Genomic DNA, 21,283 nt, shown 5'->3' on the forward strand with positions numbered 1-21,283 from the left:
TCAGCCTCTAAGAGACGTCTGGAGCACGTGCCCTGCCCTAGAGAAGTAAATACTTCTGTTCATCCTGGAGGTCTGACATTCCAGAAGGTGGCACTTAGGGCTCTTGCTGCTGCTGGAATTCTTAAGAGCCCCTCTGTGGGATTTGTGAGACGCTGATGGAAACTCACACAGACACACACAGACAAACACACACTCACACAGACATACACACACACACAGACACACACACACAGACATAGACAGACACACACGCACACAGACATACACACACACACAGACACACACACACACACACACACATACACACACACATACACACGAGGGCTGGAATTTCCAGGATGGAAATTGGCTTATCAGGTGGAGGGCTACCTCTCAACAGTGTCTCCCCCACGTCCTGAGTCATGGTATCTGAGCCCTGGGCTCATGGCTGAGAAGTATGGAGACTGGGAGTCTTCAGGCCTGCAAGCCTTGTTCCCAAAGCAGAAAGCACTGTCGAATTTTGAGCAGGTTATGAGCGCATTTCTGTAACTAAATCCAGTGCATACCCTAGAGCTAGAACAAAAAGTCTGTTAGGTCGATTTGAAGCCATTAAAGTCGTTTCGACCATTGATTTATATACAGGGATTTGGCAAGTGGCTTTAAAATCAAAATTAAAAATAACATGTGAAACCCCAGCTGGGGAATAGGAGTGTATGCTTCTCACTTCAGCCTGAGGAGTCCCCCTACCCTTTCCAAGCAACTGGTAAGTGAATCGTGATCGTGTGAGCCGAGTTCACCTTGCCCGCGTGCCTGTTTACGCCCCAGTCGTGCAGAGGACAAAGCCCAACGCGGTGCATCCAGGCTTCTCGCTTTGGTGCTCAGAATAATCCGCACACCAACGACTTGGCCCGCAGCTGGATGTGTAAACACCAAATATCCAGGGTCGGGCGGTTTTAAAATGAGCCCCACTGTAGTTAAACACTGAAGCCATACAAAATTGGGCAAATACCTAGAATCGCATTTGGAGGGCATGAAAGGACTTTATCCATGTTTGTGCGTGTGAGCTAAGTCGCTTCAGTCGTGTCCAACTTGTTACGACCCCATGGGTTGTAGCCTGCCAGGCTCCTCCATCCTTGGGATTTCCCAGCAAGAGTACTGGAGTGGGTGGACGTGTCCTCTCCCAGGAGACCTTCCTGACCCAGGGATCGAGCCCGCGTCTCCCGCATTGGAAGGCACTTCTTTACCACTAGCACCACCTAGGAAGCCCTCTTATCCATTCGTGTTTACTCTTATGCTCTCCCATCGCCTGACTCAGCTCAGAAGGATACCAAGAGTCTCAGAAGACTTTAGAGGTGCTGGTTTCTGTAAAGAGTTTGAGATCTTCAGATTTTTTTTTTTTTTTTTAGTTCTTCAAAGTAGTGACAGATGCAGCCGATATTAGATTAGGGAAAGAGTAAAAGCAACAAATGTGAGACTCTCCAATACCACCCCTCCACAGAAAGGACTTAGCAAAGGGATGTATCCTGTCTACAGAAAGGACACTGCATCTCTGATGAGGCCGATAATGCTCCTCCCAGGCAGCGTGGAGTCAGAGCTCACTCGTGCCCCCCAGCATTGACCGAGCAGGAGGCTTGTGCTGGCAGGAGGTGTCGAGGCGGCCAGGCAGCCCCATCCACATCTCCCGGTGAACCCTGGGGAGCCGGGAGAATGCTGGCCAATGTGTTGGCCCAAAAACCAGACAGAAGAACTCCCCAAGGGACCCCGGTTTCGTCACTGGGACTCAGCTCGGAAGGGGAGGGGCTGCCCTGGTGGAATGTGATGCTGATGAGCTGGAGCGGTCTCTGTAGTTGGGGCCGCTGCTTGCACGTTAGGTCTGGCCAAGTGCTCACCAGGGCTTACTGCACCCAGGGTGCCCGCCAGATCGGCTCCCTGCGGGCTCCGGACCACCTGGCCAAGAGTGAGGAGCCAGATGGAGGATCCCCGGGGACCAGCTGCACTAACTCACCTGTTGGGGGTGGGATGGGGCTGCAGGTGGGCATAGCTGACGGGCTGATCAGAGAGGGGAGAAAGAGGGCCAAGCTGATCGTCATTTCCGACTCAAAACGCTTAGTACTATGGACACTGTCTGAAGGGAGGGATTCAGACACGGTCCAGTCTGCAAGTCCATCTCATGCCTGAAACACTGACACAGAGGGCAAGAAAGGCCTTTTTCCTCGTTGGAATTGTCTAGCCAGAGAATTCCCCCCGCTATCGCTAAAGCCACCAAACAGTGACATCTCAGGGACTGGCGCAAACTTCGACGATATCACCCCAACCCAGCTGAATAAACACTTAGGAGAAACCTCACCACCAACCCGCCCTCTCTGTACCCCAAATTAGCACGTCTCAGGGAAGGGGAGGGGCGGGGACTTCTCCGTGGATGGTGGTTCCCTGTGATGGAGGGGAGGGTGTGTCATCCCACCAGGTGTATTTGCAAATTCCGCCTCTGGATCAGAAGCCCCCTCCCTGCAATTCAGTAGGTCTGTGCTTTGTCACGCGGCCCTGCAGAGTGCCGCGGGCAGTCACCCTGACCATCCTACCCAGCCTCGGACGTCTCTCCCAGAACCCACCCCCGACCTTTCCAGGCAGAATGAAGCCTGGAGTTCCTCCTTGAAAATAAAGCGATTAACACCTTATCCGAGGCTCACTTCACACAGGATCCCTGGATAATGTTCTCCTTGACTTTTGAGCCCCAGGACGCAGCTTGGCATCTGGCACTTAGTAGGCGCTGAAAAAAGGCTAATTCACCCTCGAATGTGCAGCACCAAGGGTGGCCTTGATGTCGACCGTGGACTTGGGGTGGTGATGGTGCATTGGTGGAGGTTCACCTATTGTAACACTCGGCCCGTCTGGTGAGGGGCGTGTTGATAGTTGGGAGGTGTGGGCAGAAGGAGCTGTGCGTGAAACCGCCATACCTTTGCGTACGGACCTCAAACTGCTCTAAAAGTTAAATCCTGTTTCTTTAAAGACTGAGTGTTTTGATTGATAGTTGTCACGCGTGGAAGGACTGTCAGCAGTGGCGCTCGGCCCTCGCTGCGGTTGGAGGGCGATGGGTAACGTTCTCTGTGCTTGGAAACGTTAACGTTAACGTTCTCGGCTTCATTTCTGCAGGGTGTGAAGAAACTGGACGTGCCTTGTGGAGGCAGAGACTGCAGCGGGGGCTGCCAGTGCTACCCCGAGAAAGGAGGGCGGGTAAGTGATAAATACTGTCTTCGTTTTACTTCCATTTTGTACCAAGTGCTATATATAACCTGATTAAGTCATTTGCATGCAATCATAAGAAATTCAAGACAGGTGAGTTCATTTCCATGAAGCAAGCAAGAATAGAATGCAGAATTGAGTCTACGTATGCCACTTTCTCAATAAATTGAGAACAGTGTTGGCCTTCTCAAGCATCTTCTCTCTTGCTCATTGTCATAAATGTACGTGTGCATATATGTGTACATAATGCAATTATGTTTAATATTTATAGTATATATAAACATATATTGTAAAAATATTGCATAAAGAAAGCAGTTGCGTTTATACTCTGATATCTATTTAAACTAGAGGGCGTTGGCATTGAACCACCATGAATACATTGTTGTATTTATACCCTGGTATCTATTTAAACTAGAGGGTGCTGCATTGAACCACTGAGAATCACTTTGACTTTTGAAACTACCCCACACCTTCCCTGAATGCCTCTTATGTACAGGCAATTCACAGGTAAGTCAGAGAGAAAAGGTCGCCTCGAGTTACCACAGCATCCGGCAATGTTTGAAATGTGGGCCTGTTGCTTGAACATGTTTCATCCAAGTGTTGCTTTGAAAGCTGATATTTGAGTCTCGGCATTGCTGAAGTTAAAGGTTTGTTTATATTCATGTGTTTAAGACCTCTTTGGCGCGTGGCAGTGTAGGGAGTTTTTCATCTTAGGACACAGTCTCTCGAGTCCTTGCGCTTTGGGATAGCTCCTTCCCCTCCAGGGCTCACCCACGTCCCACGTCAGGTGGTCAGAGGCCTGTGGGACTTCTCGCCTGCGTCTCTCTGTCCTTGCTGGAATCGGGAATCATAGCCATCCTCGGGGGTTCCCAATGAGCTTCAGCAAGTTGAACCCTTGCGTCAGTGTTTTAAGTCGCCATGCCCCCCCTCGCCCACCAGGAGGAAGAGATGACTGGTTGGGGACCCAGATCTGTGGCTGGGTGTCAGGTCCTGCCTCCTTCTGGACCCGAGTCCCCACCCCAGAAGTCAAATGGTCAAAGGTGTGACGGGCCCCCTTTATAGATGCGGGGAGCTTATGTGCTAACACGCAGCCGACCATTACCTTGGTGCAATGATCACGGTGGAGGAGTGGTCTTCTGCCCGGAAATCGAAGCTTCCAAGAGTCTCCACGGGCTGGTACATCGCGTCAGTTTTTGCTGTGGTTGCTTCCTCTGCTCTTGGCAGGGACTCAGTGCTTCAGGAATTGCTAGTTGAGGATGCTTTATCAGCATTTCACAAGGAGAAGTATTTTTAAATATATGGAGGCCGTTCCATGAGACTTAAAATTCCCCTGGGGTTCCCAGCTATAGATTTTCCCAGCGATGCTTCCGCAGCAGTGGCGGAAAGCCTGCTTGCAGCCTCTGGCCTCCCCAGCTCAGCTTGCTCAGCCTTATACGGGCACAGAGAAGAGAAACCAGCGCCCTGAGACTGCACGTGTCTGTGAGACCTGCCTGTGTCGGAGGGAGCCTGGCTCTGGACCGTTCTTCTCCCTGGGATCCCCCAGAGAGAGCCCAGACAGACCAAGTAGAAGGGGACCGGGTCTGCTCCTTCTCACTGTTTGTGATTAGCTAACGTGGGACCAGTAGGCGAACACTGATGCTTTTACAAGAATGCTTTTCTCCTGTAAAGATAGTTCCCTCTGAGCGTTCCCGTATGCGATACCGTCCGCGCAGCAGCGAATTGTTAAAGGACACCAAGAGTCTCCTCAAAGAGGTCCTTAGAAGGGAATTTCTACAGGACCCCAGGTCTATTCTCATTTACTAAGTTTACAGCACAGGCGTTATTTCCTGTCACCCCTGATTAAGAAAATGCCTTGAGTCTTTCACCGCCTTGCCAGAACGCAGAAAGTGACACCTTCTGGTTAATTTCATTAACACGGGTAACCTAGCACGGGCTTGACTTTAATCTGCAGACACATTATCAAATGAAATCAAATTAAATTGAGACTCAGCAGTTGTCTGGGTAGTTGGTTCAAGAGCCAGGGACAGTGATTCCCCCCCACCCCCGAACCGGGATGGCAGGGGTGTTTGGAGTCACTAAACTCACTTTCTGGCCCACACAGATCCAAACTGGGTGATTCTAACTGAGGCTGCCTGACTGATTCACACGTGCTGTTGAATATTGATCAGTAAGGGGATAGGAGTGACTGACAGTAAGAAGCCAGAAAAAACCCCACTGAGAAGAAATCGCTAACCCCATTTATCACTGTCTACGGGGAGAGCCCAGTGCATCACCGAAGTTATTCATTGTTAGGACAGTCGCATAGACTTTATTAAATCTTTTATGAAAACAGAATGTCTGGGCCCATTCCACAAACCTGGTGGACATGTATTAAATCTTTGCCAATTAACAGCTCTACCCCGATGGGATTCTAGTGAGAGCAGAGCTCTTTCTGCCCTCCTTTTGGGCTGATAGTATTTTTCAGAAGTAACGGAATCCACTGAAATAGCCGTGGGCGGACTCTGGGCTCAGAGAGCCGGCGCAGAGTCTGTTCTTTCCCACGTTCTCCCCTGGGGTCCCTCGCCGCCTGTCTTCCCCTCGGTGCCCCCGAAGCAGCCGCGACCACGCCTGGCCACAGAGCCTGGCTCCCGGAGCTCCGGGCCCGCCCTGCCTTATACGGGCATGGGGTCCAGCTCTTGTGCCCCTCACCATGGTGACAGCCAACACCAGAAACACTCTGTTACTGAATAACTCCGGGAGTCCAAGCAGAAAGCACAAACGTGCTCTGGATTCCGGCTCCAGCGTTGCTCCCGTGTTAGCGAATGAGTCAGCCCTCATTTGCCGCCCGCGTTGAGCCAGGCTGGAGGGTGGGTGGCGGGTCGTCACCGGGGGAGAAGTGTTTCTCACAGACCGAGCCACCCGCCCCAGGGATCATTCCAGCAAGCCAGTAGCCAGGGCGGGAGGTGGGGGCGGGGCTGAGGCCAGCTGTCTGTGCGCCCTGGACTCCCCGGTCCGAGCCGGGGGGCCCACAGGGGGGCCCAGCCTCGTCCTCCTAGGTCACAGGCGAGGACAGTAACATCGGCGCGGAGACCCGCTCCACGCTGGGGCCAGAACAGAACGCGAGCTCTCAGAGTTTCGGACGAGTGCCTGTTCCAGCGCAGTGACCTGCATCTGCAGGCCTCCTGACCGTTGTTACCCTGTGGGGTAGGGGGAGGCCTGCAGGCAGAGAGGAAAAGAGGTTTCACTCCCCTGCCTCAAGAGTGGTGGCTCTCAGGCCTCTCTTCAGCTGCTTCGTGAATCAGTGAAGCGCTTTAAAAGATGAGTTGAGACTTTGTTGTTATTGGAGAGTTCGTATGTCCAGTATTCCTACTAAACTGTTCAGTCACCAAGTTCATCTGACTCTTTGCGACCCATGGGCTGCCGCACGCCAGGCTTCTCTGTCCCTCACCATCTCCTGGAGTTTGCCCAAGTTCATGTCCAGTGAATCGGTGACGCCATCCAACCATCTCATCCTCTGTCGCCCTCTTCTCCTTCTGCCTTCAATCTTTCCCAGCATCAGGGTCTTTTCCAGTGAGTCAGCTGTTCACATTAGGTGGCCAAGTATTGGAGCTTCAGCTCAAGCATCAGTCCTTCGAAAGATTATTCAGGGTTGGTTTTCTTTAAGATTGACTGGTTTGGTCTCCTCACTTTCCAAGAGACTCTTAAGAGTCTTCTCCAGCACCACAGTTGAAACGCATCAATTCTTTGGCGCTCAGCTTTCCTTATAGTCCAACTCTCACATCTGTACATGACCCCTGGAAAGACTATTGGAATAATTAGGAAGTGTTAAGCCCTAATCCAGCAACACTCCACGGGGCACTATCTACAAAGTGTTATCGCTCAGTCATTTCTGACTCTTTGCAACCCTATGGACTATAGCCCCCCAGGCTCAGTTGTCCATGGAATTCTCCAGGCAAGAGTACTGGATTGGATTGTCATTCCCTTCTCCAGGGGCTCTTCCCAACCCAGGGATTAAACCCAGGTCTCCCACGTTGCAGGCAGGCTCTTTACCATCTAAGCCACAGGGAAACTCACTATACACAAAGAAAGGCAACAACTGAATTCTCAGACTCGATCACTAGCGGTCACACACTGGCCACCCCCAGAAGTGTCCGGCCCCTGTATCTTTTTCTGTTCCTTTTTTGGTTGAGATATATAGTTGGTTTACAATGGTTCAGGTGTACAGCACAGTGATTCGGTTGTGTGTGTATGTGTTCTTTTTCAGATTCTTTTCCGTTTAGGTTATTACAAGATTTTGAGCATAGCTCCCCGTGCTCGACAGTCAGCCCTTGTTTATCTTTTTCATATAGAGTGGTGTGTGTAAGTTACTTCCAAATTCCAAATTCATCTTCCCCCACTTTCCCCTTGGTAACCATAAGCTTGTTTTATGTGTCTGCGTGACTCTCTGTTTTTCTAAACAAGCTCATTTGTATCATAGTTCAGATTCCACATGGAAGTGATGTTATCTGTTTGTCTAGTGTGATCCTTACTAGGCCAGCCGCGTTCCTGCAAATGGGATTCTTTTGCTCTGAGTGGCATTCCTTTGCACACGTGCACCACATCTTCCGTACCGATTCCTCTGCTGATGGACGTTGGGTTGCTTTCGTGACTTGGCTGTTGTAAATAGCGCTGCAGTGATCGCTGGGGTCCAGGCATCTTTCAGACCGTGTTTTTCTCAGGGTGTACGCCCAGGAGTGGGATTGCTGGGTCGGATGGTCACTCTCATTTTGGTGTTTTCAAGGAACCTCCAGACTGCTTTCCATGGTGGCTGCACCAGCTTGCGTTCCCACCAACAAGCTGGTTCTGTGGCCGGTTCTGGCTACTCTTTTCTCTTTCTTCTTTCTGTACACACGGTGGAGGCTGAAGGTGGTCGAGCTGCAAGCATCAGAGGGACTTTCTGTTGCGGAATTCCTGTCGAAGCAGAGTGAGTGTCTCCATGGGATACAAGGCCCCAGGGATCAAGAGAGACAGCAGGTGGCCCAGGATTCAGCCAACAGAGACGCCTTGGCCTTTGCGCATCACCTCACCGAAAAGCGCTCAGAGTTTTCCACCTGAGGTCAATGTAAATCATCATTTCAGTTTCTTAGATTCCTAGCCCCTCAGCCCTTTGGTTTTTTACCATAAAGTTGGGTAAGGTAGGTTATTTCAACTTTTGAACGGCATCCACCTTCACGAGGCACCTGTCTTCCTAGGCAGTCGGGTGTCACACAGATTGGCAATCGAAAGACAGATGAAGCCCCCAGCGCTGGGAATTGCTGAGCTGGTTGAACGGCCCCGGAAGCTGCAGTGGGCGAGGGGCAGCCCCCACGTGACCGGTCCCGGGGCTGTACCGCCCACCTGAGTCGGGGGCCCGGCATCTTCCCACCCCTCGCTCGCCCTCCCTGGGCCTGGCAGCAGGAGCCTCGAGACTGAAACCCCAGCTCCTGGAAGGGTGCGGCTGAGAGCTCACTCCCGTCAGCAGAGACAGAACCAGCACGAGTTGGCCGTTGCATTTTTTTCAAGGAGCCAAGAGTTTCCCACAGTCTGTGGGTCCCTGGACTTGGGTCAAAGTATGAGCAAATAATTCTTAACCTCACAAGATTCCTTAAGTTCAACAACATAAATCAACGTGAAAAGCAGAGCGGGAACAGGACGCTCTCGGAGGTGGGTGGCCGCGGGTGGATGGGGTGCGGGGAACGCGGGCCCTCTCGGCGGCCCAGGTGGGTGGCTGCCGCTGGCCTCCAGGAGCTGGGTGGGGGGGGCCCGAGCGGCTCTGAGCCTCGGCGATCGTGGTCATGCCCTCTCCCAGGTAAGCTGTGGTCTCACTAACAGGCGGTCTATCCTGTCACCTGTTGCTGATCAACACCCTCAAACGTGCATAACTGGGATACGGGAAAAAACGGAATTTTTGTTCTTTGAAACAGCTCAATGTAAATTTGAAAACTGGTCGGTCACTGTGGAGCCATGTAGAGGTGCTCAGAGCATAGATCTTCAAGCTGTATATACACACTGTGTGTGGCCCGCCACTGGGGTGGGTTTCCCCCAGCACATGGCCGCCCATCTTGGCTACGCGGTGACCCTTGCTCGTGTGGGACACACACACACTGCACTGCCGTGGGGCAGACCACTTTCCACAGCAGCTGCAGCCACTCCGGGCAGCTGCGTGTCAATGGTCTGCCCCACGGACCTAACAGAAAGCATCCCCCGGTCAGCTGCTCTGTCACAGCCCAGAAAGGGCAAAGAATGATTCAGAAATAGCAGAGGCCTGCCTGGCTTCTGGGCTTGTGTAACCATCGTCTGCACAGAGCTCTCACCTACTTTCAGCATCGCAGGCTTATTTTTAGTGCCTGTCTGGAAAGGCGGTGGTTCCGGCTAGCTGGACGCCGCCGTGGCTGCACCCAGCTCAGCTGCTTGACTCCTCTCTGCAGGAAAGGCGGCACCACGGCAGGTCTGGACGATGCCCGCCTGAGGCGTGCATCGCACGTCAGTGGTGCGCTTCTAACGGGACGTTTTCTTTCATATCTGCCACGGTTAAGAACCCTAGCCTCCTTTTAATAATGGAATTTTATATTCTCGCAACCCTCAAAATCTGTATTTTGTGTCATCTGTGCACAACACGTGTGTCTGGAAGAAGGAGGTGCTTCTGTGAACGGGGGCAGGGCCCCTGAGCGGCAGGGGTGGCCCCAAGGTCGGGGTGTGCCTGGAGTCCTTAAGGGACACCTCGGGAGCCAGTGTGAGCCTCGCAGAGCGGGAGGTGAGATCCGTGGTGGGTGAGGTCCGAGGGAGCAGGGCGGCATCTTGGGCTAAGGTGAGACCCATCCTGGAGACCTCCTGAGAGGAGCTGCCTGACTTATAACTTGCTCAAGTCACCAAGCTCTCAAGACAAGCTGGTGCGGTGCATACTTGGGTGAGTCGGTCCACTGGGGACGGTTTCTAGTCAAAAACGATGCCAGGAGGGGCTTCCCTGTTGGCTCAGTGTTAAAGAATCCGCCCGCCAATGCAGGAGACACGGGCTCGATCCCTGCTCCGGGAAGACCCCACATGCCCTGGGGCAGTTAAGCCCATAAACCCCAACTCCTGAGCCTGTGCTCTAGAGCCTGGGGGCCACAACTCCTGAAGCCCGAGTAGCCAAGAGCTCGTGCTCTGCAACCAGAGACGCTACCACAATGAGACGGCCACACGCCGCAACCGAGAGTAGCCCCCGCTCGCCCCAACTAGAGAAAGCCTGCGGGCGGCAGCAAAGGCCCGGTGCAGCCACAAATAATTAACTTTTAAAAAAGAGACGCCGGGGAATGTGGCCCCACACTCAGGCAGTCGGTGACGCGCAGCCAGCGTCAGCTGCACGTGAAGTTATTCATACAGTGAATATCGTTTGCGCATCTGTCGCCCCAACTAGGCACCAAGGACGCAAATAGACAGAGCAGGTCACACCCCTGTAGGTGAGAGTGGGTGAGAGCTCTGTGCAGACGAAGGTTACACTAGCCCAGAAGCCAGGCGGGCCTCTGCTATTTCTGAATCATTCTTCGCCCTTTCTGGGCTGTGACAGTGCGTCTGAACAGCTTCCTCATCTGTTTGTCCCTCCCCCTTAACCCCGTGGTCTCTTAGGGGGATTTGCCTTGCCAGCTCGGGCTCCGATCAAGACCCTCCCCTTCGGAAAGCCCTTTGTCTGCTTGTCTCGTTCAGGACCCGTTTGGTGCTCAAGCCCCCACAGCTTCTGACCATAACATCACTCTTGCCCTTTCCGGCGAGATCGTTGTTCAGTTGCGCAGTCGTGTCCGGCTTTCTCCAACCCCATGGACTGCAGCACGCCAGGCCTCCCTGCCCATCACCAACTCCCAGAGCTTGCTCAAACTCAGGTCCATCGCGTCGGTGATGCCATCCAACCATCTCGTCCTCTACCGTCCCCTTCTCCTTCTGCCTTCAGTCTTTCCCAGCATCAGGGTCTTTTCTGGCAAGGTTAAGTCAGCATTTTCTTAAAGTAGGACTTTCGACTCTGTGCTGTAGAAACGGTTTAATTGCGCAGATGGACAACAGACAGGGAACTGCAGGACCCCGGCTTACTCCCCCGCGCCCTGCCCCAATGTGGTAAATATTTAATTTCAAAGGACCATTCGAACATGAGTCACAGTTTGTTAGATAAACGTCCAGTCTGGAGCCTATCCGAAAGGAAGACTACATTGTTAAAATCTTAAAAAGACAAAATTGTAATACTTCCTCACTACATGGACTCAGAGAACATCATTTTAGACAGAAGCTGATGATTGAAAGTCAGCACTTACAGAAAAATTTATTTCCATGGTCATGGAAAGCGTCGTAACTCTGATGAAGCAGGACGAAGTTTACCCTGGATTCCTATGTTTCGTGCCCGTAGAATGCATCATTCAATAATAGGAATCAAGAAAACCCCTGGTGAAAATTAGTCATGATGGTTGTGGCCCACCATCTATCAAGTGCAACAGCAACTGCCCACAACACAGCTGCCTACAGTAGCAGCAGAGCACGTATTAATATCTGATTTAAAAAACAGAGTCAGCAGAGGACATATTTACCATTATCCGTGATCAGTAATGACGCGCTGGGCCATGGGCCGCTCAGTATCTGAGTACAGAGACAGAATCTAAGTGTTTTCATATTTTATTTACCCAGTTCTCCCTCTTCTGGAGAAACCACACACACACACACCCTCCGGCAGCCTCAACCAAATTCCTTCATAATGAAAAAGTACATCCTTGTCTCTAGGTGTTGCTAAAGAAAGGTGCTTACCTAGCGCCTCAAACACTCCAATCTTGCGTGAAGTGTCTACCTCCCTAGAAGTACCAGGGGAAGATCACTCTTTCTAAATGTCCATCCAAACGAAAGAAGCAGAGCATTCGTTCTCAGAGCTCAGGCAGAAGAGAGAATGAACTTGAGAAAGAAAACTTTTTTCAGCCTTGGCAGGTCCCTCTCCTCTGAACCCTTTGACTGAGGTTAGATGTTTTTATGTGAAGCTGGGATGTCGGTGAAAGTATGGTTTATGCAGAAGCACAGAAAGGAAGCCTGCAGGCCAGCCGGCTGGTGCACGCGGGTGGGGAAGGGGCGCGTGGATTCGGGGCGGTGGCCTCCGCGAGCAAAACCTCGGGGAGACCGGCGGTCCACACTCTCCACCGGCCCTGGGGATGGTGAGAAAGTGATTCACTGGGTTCCGGCGTCTCAAGTTGACGGTTCTGGGGACCTGGGCTTCCTTTCAGGGCCCCCAGGGAAACGGGTCTGTGGGTTCAGAGGCCAGGTAACGATAGTAATGCTGTTTTGAGTTTTGGCTGAAAGCCCCGCACAGACCCTAAGAGACCTGATACGCTGGGGGGAGAGAAGGAGCCTCAAGCTCTGCCTTCGGAAGCCCCGGTCTCCTACCCTGATGGAATGTTTTGACAAGCAGAGCACCGGAGCGTCTCGCTTTTCTCCTGCATCAGGAACGCCAGTCCTCAAGTCCTTTGTTTTCTTTCATTCACCTCCAGCCCGTCCTTAGTAAACATTTGCAGTCTTTCTAAAACGACCCCGAGCGAAATTCTTACCAGACACGCCATGCTTTCTAAATGCCGTCTGGAAATGGAAACACGTCCTCTGACTTTGTCCTCCGTCACGCAGCAGAAAGAGACGGTCGGAAGCCGTCGAGTCCGCACGTGGAAAAAGCGCCCACGTTCAGCTCCTCGGGGCAGTCTAGACAAGAGGCTTAGCGCCCTGCGTCCACGCACTCTTACACCAGGCTGTGCGTGTGATAGAAAGCTATGGCTTGTCTGGCAAATTTTTGAAATGACTCTTACGTTCCCCCAGCGGTTGTAAATAATAACCAGGGGAAGATGGTAGAAATGGCCAATCCAGGTGGCCCAGGCATAAATCTTCTCACTCTGGGGTGGGGCGACAGTCGTCTCTTTCTGCCTGGTTTTCTCCTTCTTGAATCAGAGAGACTACGTACCTGTATCCTTAAGAGCCAGTGGCAACGACGCTACACGCATCACTGATGTGAATGCAAACTTAGTGTTTAAATAAGTCGATACAAATTTATTTTCAAACACCTTAGGCATGGCAGAATTTTCTTAAGAAACTGTCCAACCTGGGAGCCTGAAGGGCCTGCGATTCTGGGCCCCCTGACGTCCCACCCGAACGAGCCCATTGTGGTGTAGACAGCCGAGTTCGTTCACGTCGTCAGATGTCTGACTCATGGGAAGTACAGGGCAGACCTTCAAAAGGGCGCATTTCCCCCCGATTAAAAAGATCAAAATACCCGTCTCCTTCCTCTCTGTGTCCAGCCTAGAAGCTTAAATTCTAGAAGAGCTGAAGCAGAAATAGGCCTTCCAGGAACCCAATGTGAGCCCTGTGTGGATGGCATGGAAATCCTGCCATAGGAACAAATGTTTTTATATTCAAAGCACTGCTAGATAATTCCTAAAGACTTGGAACCGAAAACAAACAAACAAAAAAGGAAGCCGAAATGAAATGGAAGTAATTAATTCTGGGTGAATAACGTCTTCGGCCTAAGAGGTTCTCAGCTACATTGTCACCATTGATGTTTTTTATTAAAATGTCTTTGTAAGGCCCGTAACTGTTCTTCGGACTTAAAGTCTGTTTTAAATAAAAAAAAAAAAAAAAAACAGAGGACAATGAATTTTATGCTGGAGTTGGCGTCTCCATAATAAAAACTGAAGTGTTAGCGTATGATGGTTAAGTAAGTCAGTGTCAGTCACTTAGTCGTGCCCGGCTCTTTGCGACCCCGTGGGCTGCAGCCCACCAGCCTCCTCTGTCTGTGGGATTTTCCAGGCAAGATTGCCGGAGTGGGTTGCCATTTCCTTCTCTGGGGGGATCTTCCCGACCCAGGGATCGAACCCAGGTCTCCTGCACTGCAGGCAGATGCTTTACTGAGGGAGCTACAAGGTTAGCGCGCATGTGTTTTTGACATAATCCACTCCAGTTAGTGACCGTGGCGTTTTTTAAGCCTTGTGAAGATACACCTCTAAAGAACCCTGATGTCAAGGTCAGCTCTATGCATTGCCCCCGTGTTCAGCATCGGCCAACAAGACTAGCCTCTCTGAGATTCAGTGAAAGACCCCGGCTTTGAGGACCGATGACTTTGCAGTGATTTGGAACACAATGAAGAGAACCCTGTGGCTGACTACAAAGCAGGTTTCTTTTGTTTGTGTGGCTTTTAACTTCCTACTCTGTTCAGTCAGCTTGGAGAAGGGGCCAGTGTTACACCTGGGCAGGTGTGGAGGGCGAGATTCACAACAGATTTTAGTGTGAGAGCCCGAAGCCACACCGTTACAACCTGGAGGGAAGAGTGGAGGCGGGGTGAATAGGAGGCTGGATGACTGAAGCAGAAAGCTGAAACAGGAAGGTGGCTTCCTCACTCGGAAGCCGTGGGGGAAATTCCTCATCACTTAACACCCGATACTTTACAGGTATTTGTATTTCTCATCATAGAAGGACAGAAGTGCTGGAGTAGCTCATTGACAAATCTCCCCCAACTGTCTCACCCAGGAAGGACGGAGGGATGCATCTGAGACTTACGAATATTCATTCTGTCCTTAGAGTACTCCAGAGAAGCAAGGAGGACAGGCTTTCCTGGTTATGTAATGGACACACAACTCAGAATAGATTCTTACATATCCGTTCAGTGCAGTCGCTCGGTCGTGTCCGACTCTTTGCGACCCCATGAACTGCAGCACGCCAGGCCTCCCTGTCCATCACCATCTCCCAGAGTTCACTCAGACTCACGTCCATCGAGTCCGTGATGCCATCCAGCCATCTCATCCTCTGTTGTCCCCTTCTCCTCCTGCCCCCAATCCCTCCCAAAGAGTCAACTCTTCGCATGAGGTGGTCAATGTACTGAGTTTCAGCTTTAGCATCATTCCTTCCAAAGAAATCCCAGGGCTGATCTTCAGAATGGACTGGTTGGATCTCCTTGCAGTCCAAGGGACTCTCAAGAGTCTTCTCCAACACCACAGTTCAAAAGCATCAATTCTCCTATGCTCAGCTTACTTCACAGTCCAGCTCTCACATCTATACATGACCACAGGAAAAACCATAGCCTCGACTAGATGGACCTTAGTCGGCAAAGTAATGTCTCTGCTTTTGAATATGCTATCTAGGTTGGTCATAACTTTTCTTCCAAGGAGTAAGCGTCTTTTAATTTCATGGCTGCAGTCACCATCTGCAGTGATTTTGGAGCCCCCCCAAAATAAAAATAATAATAATAATAAAATACATATAACAGAGTAAAATTCACTACAAAAATTACTCAATTAATGAAAAATATAATATGATATTGGGGCTTCCCAGGTGGCTTAATGGTAAAGAATCTACCTGTCAGTGCAGGAGACAAGGGTTCAATCCCTGGCTCGGGAAGATCCCCTGGAGAAGGAAGTGCCAACTCACTGCAGTACTCTTGCCTGGAGAATCCCATGGACAGAGGATCCTGGCGGGCTACAGTCCATGGGTCGCACAGAGTTGAACACGACTGAACGCACACACGTCACACGTTATTGCAGAGAAAACAATCTAACTCCTAAAAGCTGAACTAAAAAAGTTCAACTTGTCTTCAAAACCACAATTTCCCTTTGAGATTCTTGCTTAACATTGAATCCCACTTAAAATTTCCAGACAATGAGATTGATTCCACAGCTTCACTTAAAAGACACTCAGTGTCAGACATGCCACAGATGAGAGATAAAGCGAGTGCCCCTGAGCCCCCAGGAGATTCCCTCCTGCACACGCGTCAGCGCCACGCCTTTCTTAGAAACAGTTTCTCCTCTGGCCGGTGTTTCTCTTGCCTTTGAAGACTATATCTTGAAATCAAGAGATGCCTGGGGATGACATCTCCTCAAGTGTTGTATAGGAAAGAACTAAAGAACATCCTGAGGACATAGAATTCACCTCTACAAGTCGTAGAATAAAGTCATATTCACACAGTAGTATTGTATTTGAATAGTCACTTTTTTAAAAGTCCCGGTCAACTAGAGACAAGGAGAAAGGGTTTGGACTAAATAATAGCATTAAGGAAAGGAAAGGAAAGTGAAGTCGCTCATTCGTGTCCGACTCTTTGCGACCCCATGGACTGTAGCCTACCAGGCTCCTCTGTCCATGGGATTTTCCAGGCAATAGTACTGGAGTGGATTGCCATTTCCTTCTCCAGCAGACCTTCCCAACCCAGGGACGGAACCCAGGTCTCCTGCATTGTAGACAGACGCTTTACCGTCTGAGCCACAGGGAGTCCAAATAATAGCATTAGGAGGTTTCATTTGAAATCCAGGAGAGCTGGATGCAATTGGTTACAAGACAGCTACATCCGTAGCTTTAGGGGAGCTTCGATCATCGTTAGGTTACCAAACACAAGTTCATGTTCCCAATGAACAGTGAGTCGAACACACTGAGAACTCAGTTTGGAGCAGAGAAGCAAGGAGAATGGGTGACTCAAGCCCAGAAAACCCCCAAGTCCCCGAAGGGCTTCCGCAGAGTGTTTTTTAAGGCCAGGTGATGGAGTGGGAACTCAGAGGGTGTGATCAGCTCGTGTCCAGTTCTCTGGTGGAGGGTGAGGTGGCAGGGTGGTGTCACAGGGGTTAGCATTATCAGTCCTTAGGCGCCAGCGGGTCTGGGGGCTCCTGGTCATCAAGCAGTTTAATTTCTTCCATTTGGTGGGGGTTTTAGCATCTGTAAGGCAACTCAGGAAATGTGCATCAAACACTATTATCTGGGTACTATTATCAACATGTTATCTTCCGAGAGGAGCTGCAGGGGAGGCTGGGGGGTGGTGAGCTGTCCCAGGAAGGCCCACAGGACCCTGCTGGCCTGGTTACAGTTAGAACACTAGATGTAATACCACGGATAAGAGCGCAGTCCATAGACACCCAGATGTAATACCACGGATAAGAGCACAGTCCATAGACCCCTAGATGTAATACCTCGGATAAGAGCACAGTCCATAGACGCCCAGATGTAATACCACGGATAAGAGCACAGTCCATGGATAAGAGCATGGTCCATGGATAAGGGCAGTCCATAGACCACTACGTGTAATACCATGGATAAGAGCACAGTCCATAGACCCCTAGATGTAATACCTTGGATAAGAGCGCAATCCAGCGCCACTGACTGACGGTGCAGGGGGCCGGCGTGACCTTCACGGTACCTGGAAGGTGGCCCCCGCCGCAGCATGTGCTGTGACACTGTCCCATCGGAAAGGCTTAGCTCTGTTACCTGCCCGCTTCCTGAACAGGACCCCCACCTTCCCACCCCACCCCACCAGCGCACGCAACCTCAGATGCCCCGGCGATGCCTCTAGCATCCAACCTCGAAGCTCCTGGCACCCCGGTGAGCCGTCTCTTCCCTCGTCCTCCGGCTGGCCCCCGTCCCAGCTCCCTTTCCTCTGAATCCACGGGTCTCGGCAGAACTCAGGAGAGAGCTTGCTCTGCTAACCTTTTCATATTGAAGTGGCTACTGCTGTGTCACCTGCACCCCTGACTTCCGCCCAACTGCTCGTATGGAAGTCGTGCTCAGATTCGAATCACCTTCTTCCGAGTCTCTCGCCTCCCTTCTGGGGTCCTGGCCTCTGGGCCTGTAGCAGCTGCGCGGCCACCCTCCCTGGCCTGGATGCTGTGCGTCGAGGAGCTGTGTCCTGCAGCCGCATCAAGCACGCTACTGCATTGGCTCACGGGCTGTGTACTTCCTCCCAGAACTCCATGTTTTTCTTCCAGGGAGTTTTTTGGTGTGTAGCTGCTTGTTTTTTTGTCATTTGATTATTGGTCTTCCATTTGTGCAATTGATTTTTCAACCTCAACTCAGAATTTAATTCTTGTGACATCTTGAAAGGTGCAGCTAGTTTCTGATCTGAAGTGAGGGTCCTCTTTTTTCATCTTTCTTTATTTGTTTAACACTGACCTAATTCAAACACAGACATTCCGTGAAACGGCTATTAGCCAAAAAGGAGATGTCTAAATGTTAATTGCCGCTGGTATTTTTAGGACTTTATTTTGAGGATAGCATTGATGAAGAAGGATTTGTAGCCATCTGCAGACCCTCAAGTAAGAATAATCAGACCGGGGAAGTAAACAGAAAGAACTTTGTGGATGAAAGTGAGCTCCTTAATTCCAGAAGATTAAAAAAGACTTCTTTAGTAGAAGAAAATAAAATTTAACAGAGAGGGTGCCCTTCAAAAATGTCAGTTATCTTGGAAGGAAAGATGAGTCATGGAAATGGCCTGTTGATGGGAAAGATGAATAGATGAGTCCTTTGAAACTGGCGTTTCTGAAGGATGAGGGACCCTGGAATGTTATTCTGCCTCCTTCCCTGACAGTCGCCAAAGTGGTGAGAGGTCCTGGAGTAAAATAATTCTTCTTAGAATTGACACACGCATTACAGGAAATAACCTCAGAATTCTGAAATGTGTCCACGTATGTGTGTGCGTACACATGCCTGTGTGTCTTTATGTGTTTTAATTTCATATATTCTATGTTCAGATGGTAAAGAATCTGCCTGCAACGCAGGAGACCTGGGTTTGATCTCTGAATCGAGAAGATCGCCTGGAGAAGGCAATGGCAACCCACTCCAGGATTCTTGCCTGGAGAATCCCATGGTCAGAGGAGCCTGGCAGGCTACAGTCCATGGGGGTCTCAAAGAGTTGGACATGACTGAGCGACTAACACTTTTACTTTCAGTCTATAGTTATTAAATATTACATCTTTTCTGTGTGTGTTTCCAGGAGACTAGCGTTCCCTGTCATTGAAAGCCCGTATTCACATGTTCAACATGGGATTTCAGCTATTTATAGCATCTAATCTTATCTTAGAACTTAAAATAAAGCCCTGGCTGTATTTTTAATGTGCTGAAACTTTATTAGAATGAGTTAATACCTTTCTATATTTGTTACATTTTTATATCAAACCTAGTCCAGATATTCCTGAGCACTTTGAACAAGAACAAATAAATATTTTCAAAAGCATCAAGTGTCCTAGACACGCCTCTCCTTTTAGCATTGATACTTCCTGTTCTTGGGGAAGTTTCCTCGGGCGGTGTTACTGCCCTGCGAGATAAGGCTAGGATTGAACTCTTCTGCCTGGGGTCTGACGCTAGCAGTTCCAGGAATTCACTGTCATTCCCGTTTCCAGCTTGCATTGCCCCACTGATCTCTATATTCTGCTGGCCTTGCATCAACAGGGCTTCCTGGAATAAAACAGCAGGGAGCTGGCTCACCCGTGGGAGAGGAGCCTGCGGGCTCAGCCACGATCACACTGCCACCCGGAGAAGCTGGGGGAAGCCCCTCAGCTTCTGCTTTTTTGCTGTTGTTGCTACTGTTCAGTGGCTAAGTCATGTCTGACTCTTTGCGACCCCATGGACTGCAGCACGCCAGGCTTCCCTGCCCTCCACTATCTCCCGGAGTTTGCTCAAACTCGTGTCCATTGAGTCAGTGATGCCAAGCAGCCATCTCATCCTCTGTCTCCCCCTTCTCCTCCTGCTTTTGTTTTTTTGAAAATACGACTGCTATACTCCCCCACTCCTGATTTGTCAAGCGTCCTTATATATTGCACAGAAACTTAAAGCATAAGAGGAACATGTTCCGTTGGATATTTCAGGAAGGTGTTGGCAATAATACCATTGATTGCAGACCCTCGGGGTCTGATGGACCACCCTGGAGGTGGATCTCTGTAAGGCCCTTTCATGGGGATGAGGCCAGACACCAAGAGATAAACCTTCCCCAAACCTTTCAATAAACTTTTTTGTTAAAAAAGAAAGAAAGTTTCTGCCTCTGAAAACCACAGTGACTTTTTTTCTGTGTGTGATTTGTGAGCCATTTCAGCGTCTCCTAAGTCTCTGACGAATCAGGAACGTAGAAGTGAGAAGTGTCCTTCACACAGCTCTACTTTTCTGGAGTTTGTCTCATGTTATTCTTTAATCAAAATCATCAATGTTTTGCTACTGTTTCAAATTTAGAGACACTTTAATGTTTTAAATAGTATCTATGTGTATATTCCAATTATTTTTATGTGTTCTTTCTGAAAGACAAGTAACCTTTTTTGCCTATAAACACGTTTTCTCCTATTGTCGAGAGGGAGAACTGGAAAAGACAGAAAATTCCCCGTTAACTATAGGTATTGCTCTGTCCATGGGATTTTCCAGGCAAGAGTGCTGGAGTAGATTGCCATTTCCTTCTCCAGGGGATCTTCCTGGCCCAGGGATCGAACCCAGGTCTCCTGCATTGCAGGCAGACGCTTTACCCTCTGAGCCACCAGGGAAGCCCATAGATATTGCTACTCCTGTTTTTTCTACAGTGCTTTAAATCTCATTTTGTGGTCACTACGGTGAAGCCTAAATTATTTTAAAAGCTTCATCTGAAATAATCATTAGTATCTTGGTCCATTTTTAAAATAGCAGGTGTTTCCTTTTGGAAGCTTCTGTTGTTTGCCTTCTGTTTATGTGTCTGAATCCCCCATTGTCTGGAGGGTGCACAGTGCCTGTTATGGAAAGTCATTGTTCTGGTTCAGCTGATTTTATTTTCAGAATTTGGTGTGGAACCCGCTGTATGGTCTAACTGCTCCATTCTTCAATAGCCGTATGGGTTAGTGACTCAACTGTGTATTTCTGGACACACAGTATTTCTCGGAGCGGGGATGTCCGTTGCCTGTTTTTGCAGTGAGTAAAGAATCGCTGAGATTTCATTGTCAGTTCTTCCGACCAGCGCTCTTACTCACGCGAGGTGTCTCTTCCGCTCTGGGGCTGCAGGAGAGCCACGCTGATCTAGATTCCTGGCCTCCAGGATCTCCCTGACCTACGCCGCCCAAGCAGTGCCCACCGGGCGGCAGAGGCATCTTGAGGGTGGGACAGCGTTCTCCCGGTGACCGCCTTCCTCCCTCGCCCAGCGCTGATATTTAATTGCCCTTCTAGTAGGTAATGCACATCGAGAACTTGTTCTCCCTTCCCTTCAGGGAGTGTCCATTGCAAAAAGGGTTTGGTGGTGAGATATTTGACTTTGAAAAATAGAAATCAAATATCTCAGTGAACAGTCTTCCCAGTGGAACTGGCTGATAGAAAGACTCCAGTTGTCGGC

At 50.1% G+C, this 21,283-nt stretch overlaps 1 protein-coding gene across 1 annotated transcript in view; it reads left to right on the forward strand.

The window, feature by feature from the left end:
* COL4A2 (collagen type IV alpha 2 chain) overlaps positions 1–21,283 on the forward strand; it is a 157,065-nt gene that overhangs the window by 46,475 nt on the left and 89,307 nt on the right. The window contains exon 4 of the mRNA XM_068984496.1: positions 3,130–3,210. Coding sequence (XP_068840597.1) covers positions 3,130–3,210 — 81 coding nt within the window. The remainder of the gene's footprint in view (positions 1–3,129; positions 3,211–21,283) is intronic.

Source organism: Capricornis sumatraensis, chromosome 12 (genome assembly GCF_032405125.1).
Source record: "Capricornis sumatraensis isolate serow.1 chromosome 12, serow.2, whole genome shotgun sequence".
NCBI classification, from domain to species: Eukaryota; Metazoa; Chordata; class Mammalia; order Artiodactyla; family Bovidae; genus Capricornis; species Capricornis sumatraensis.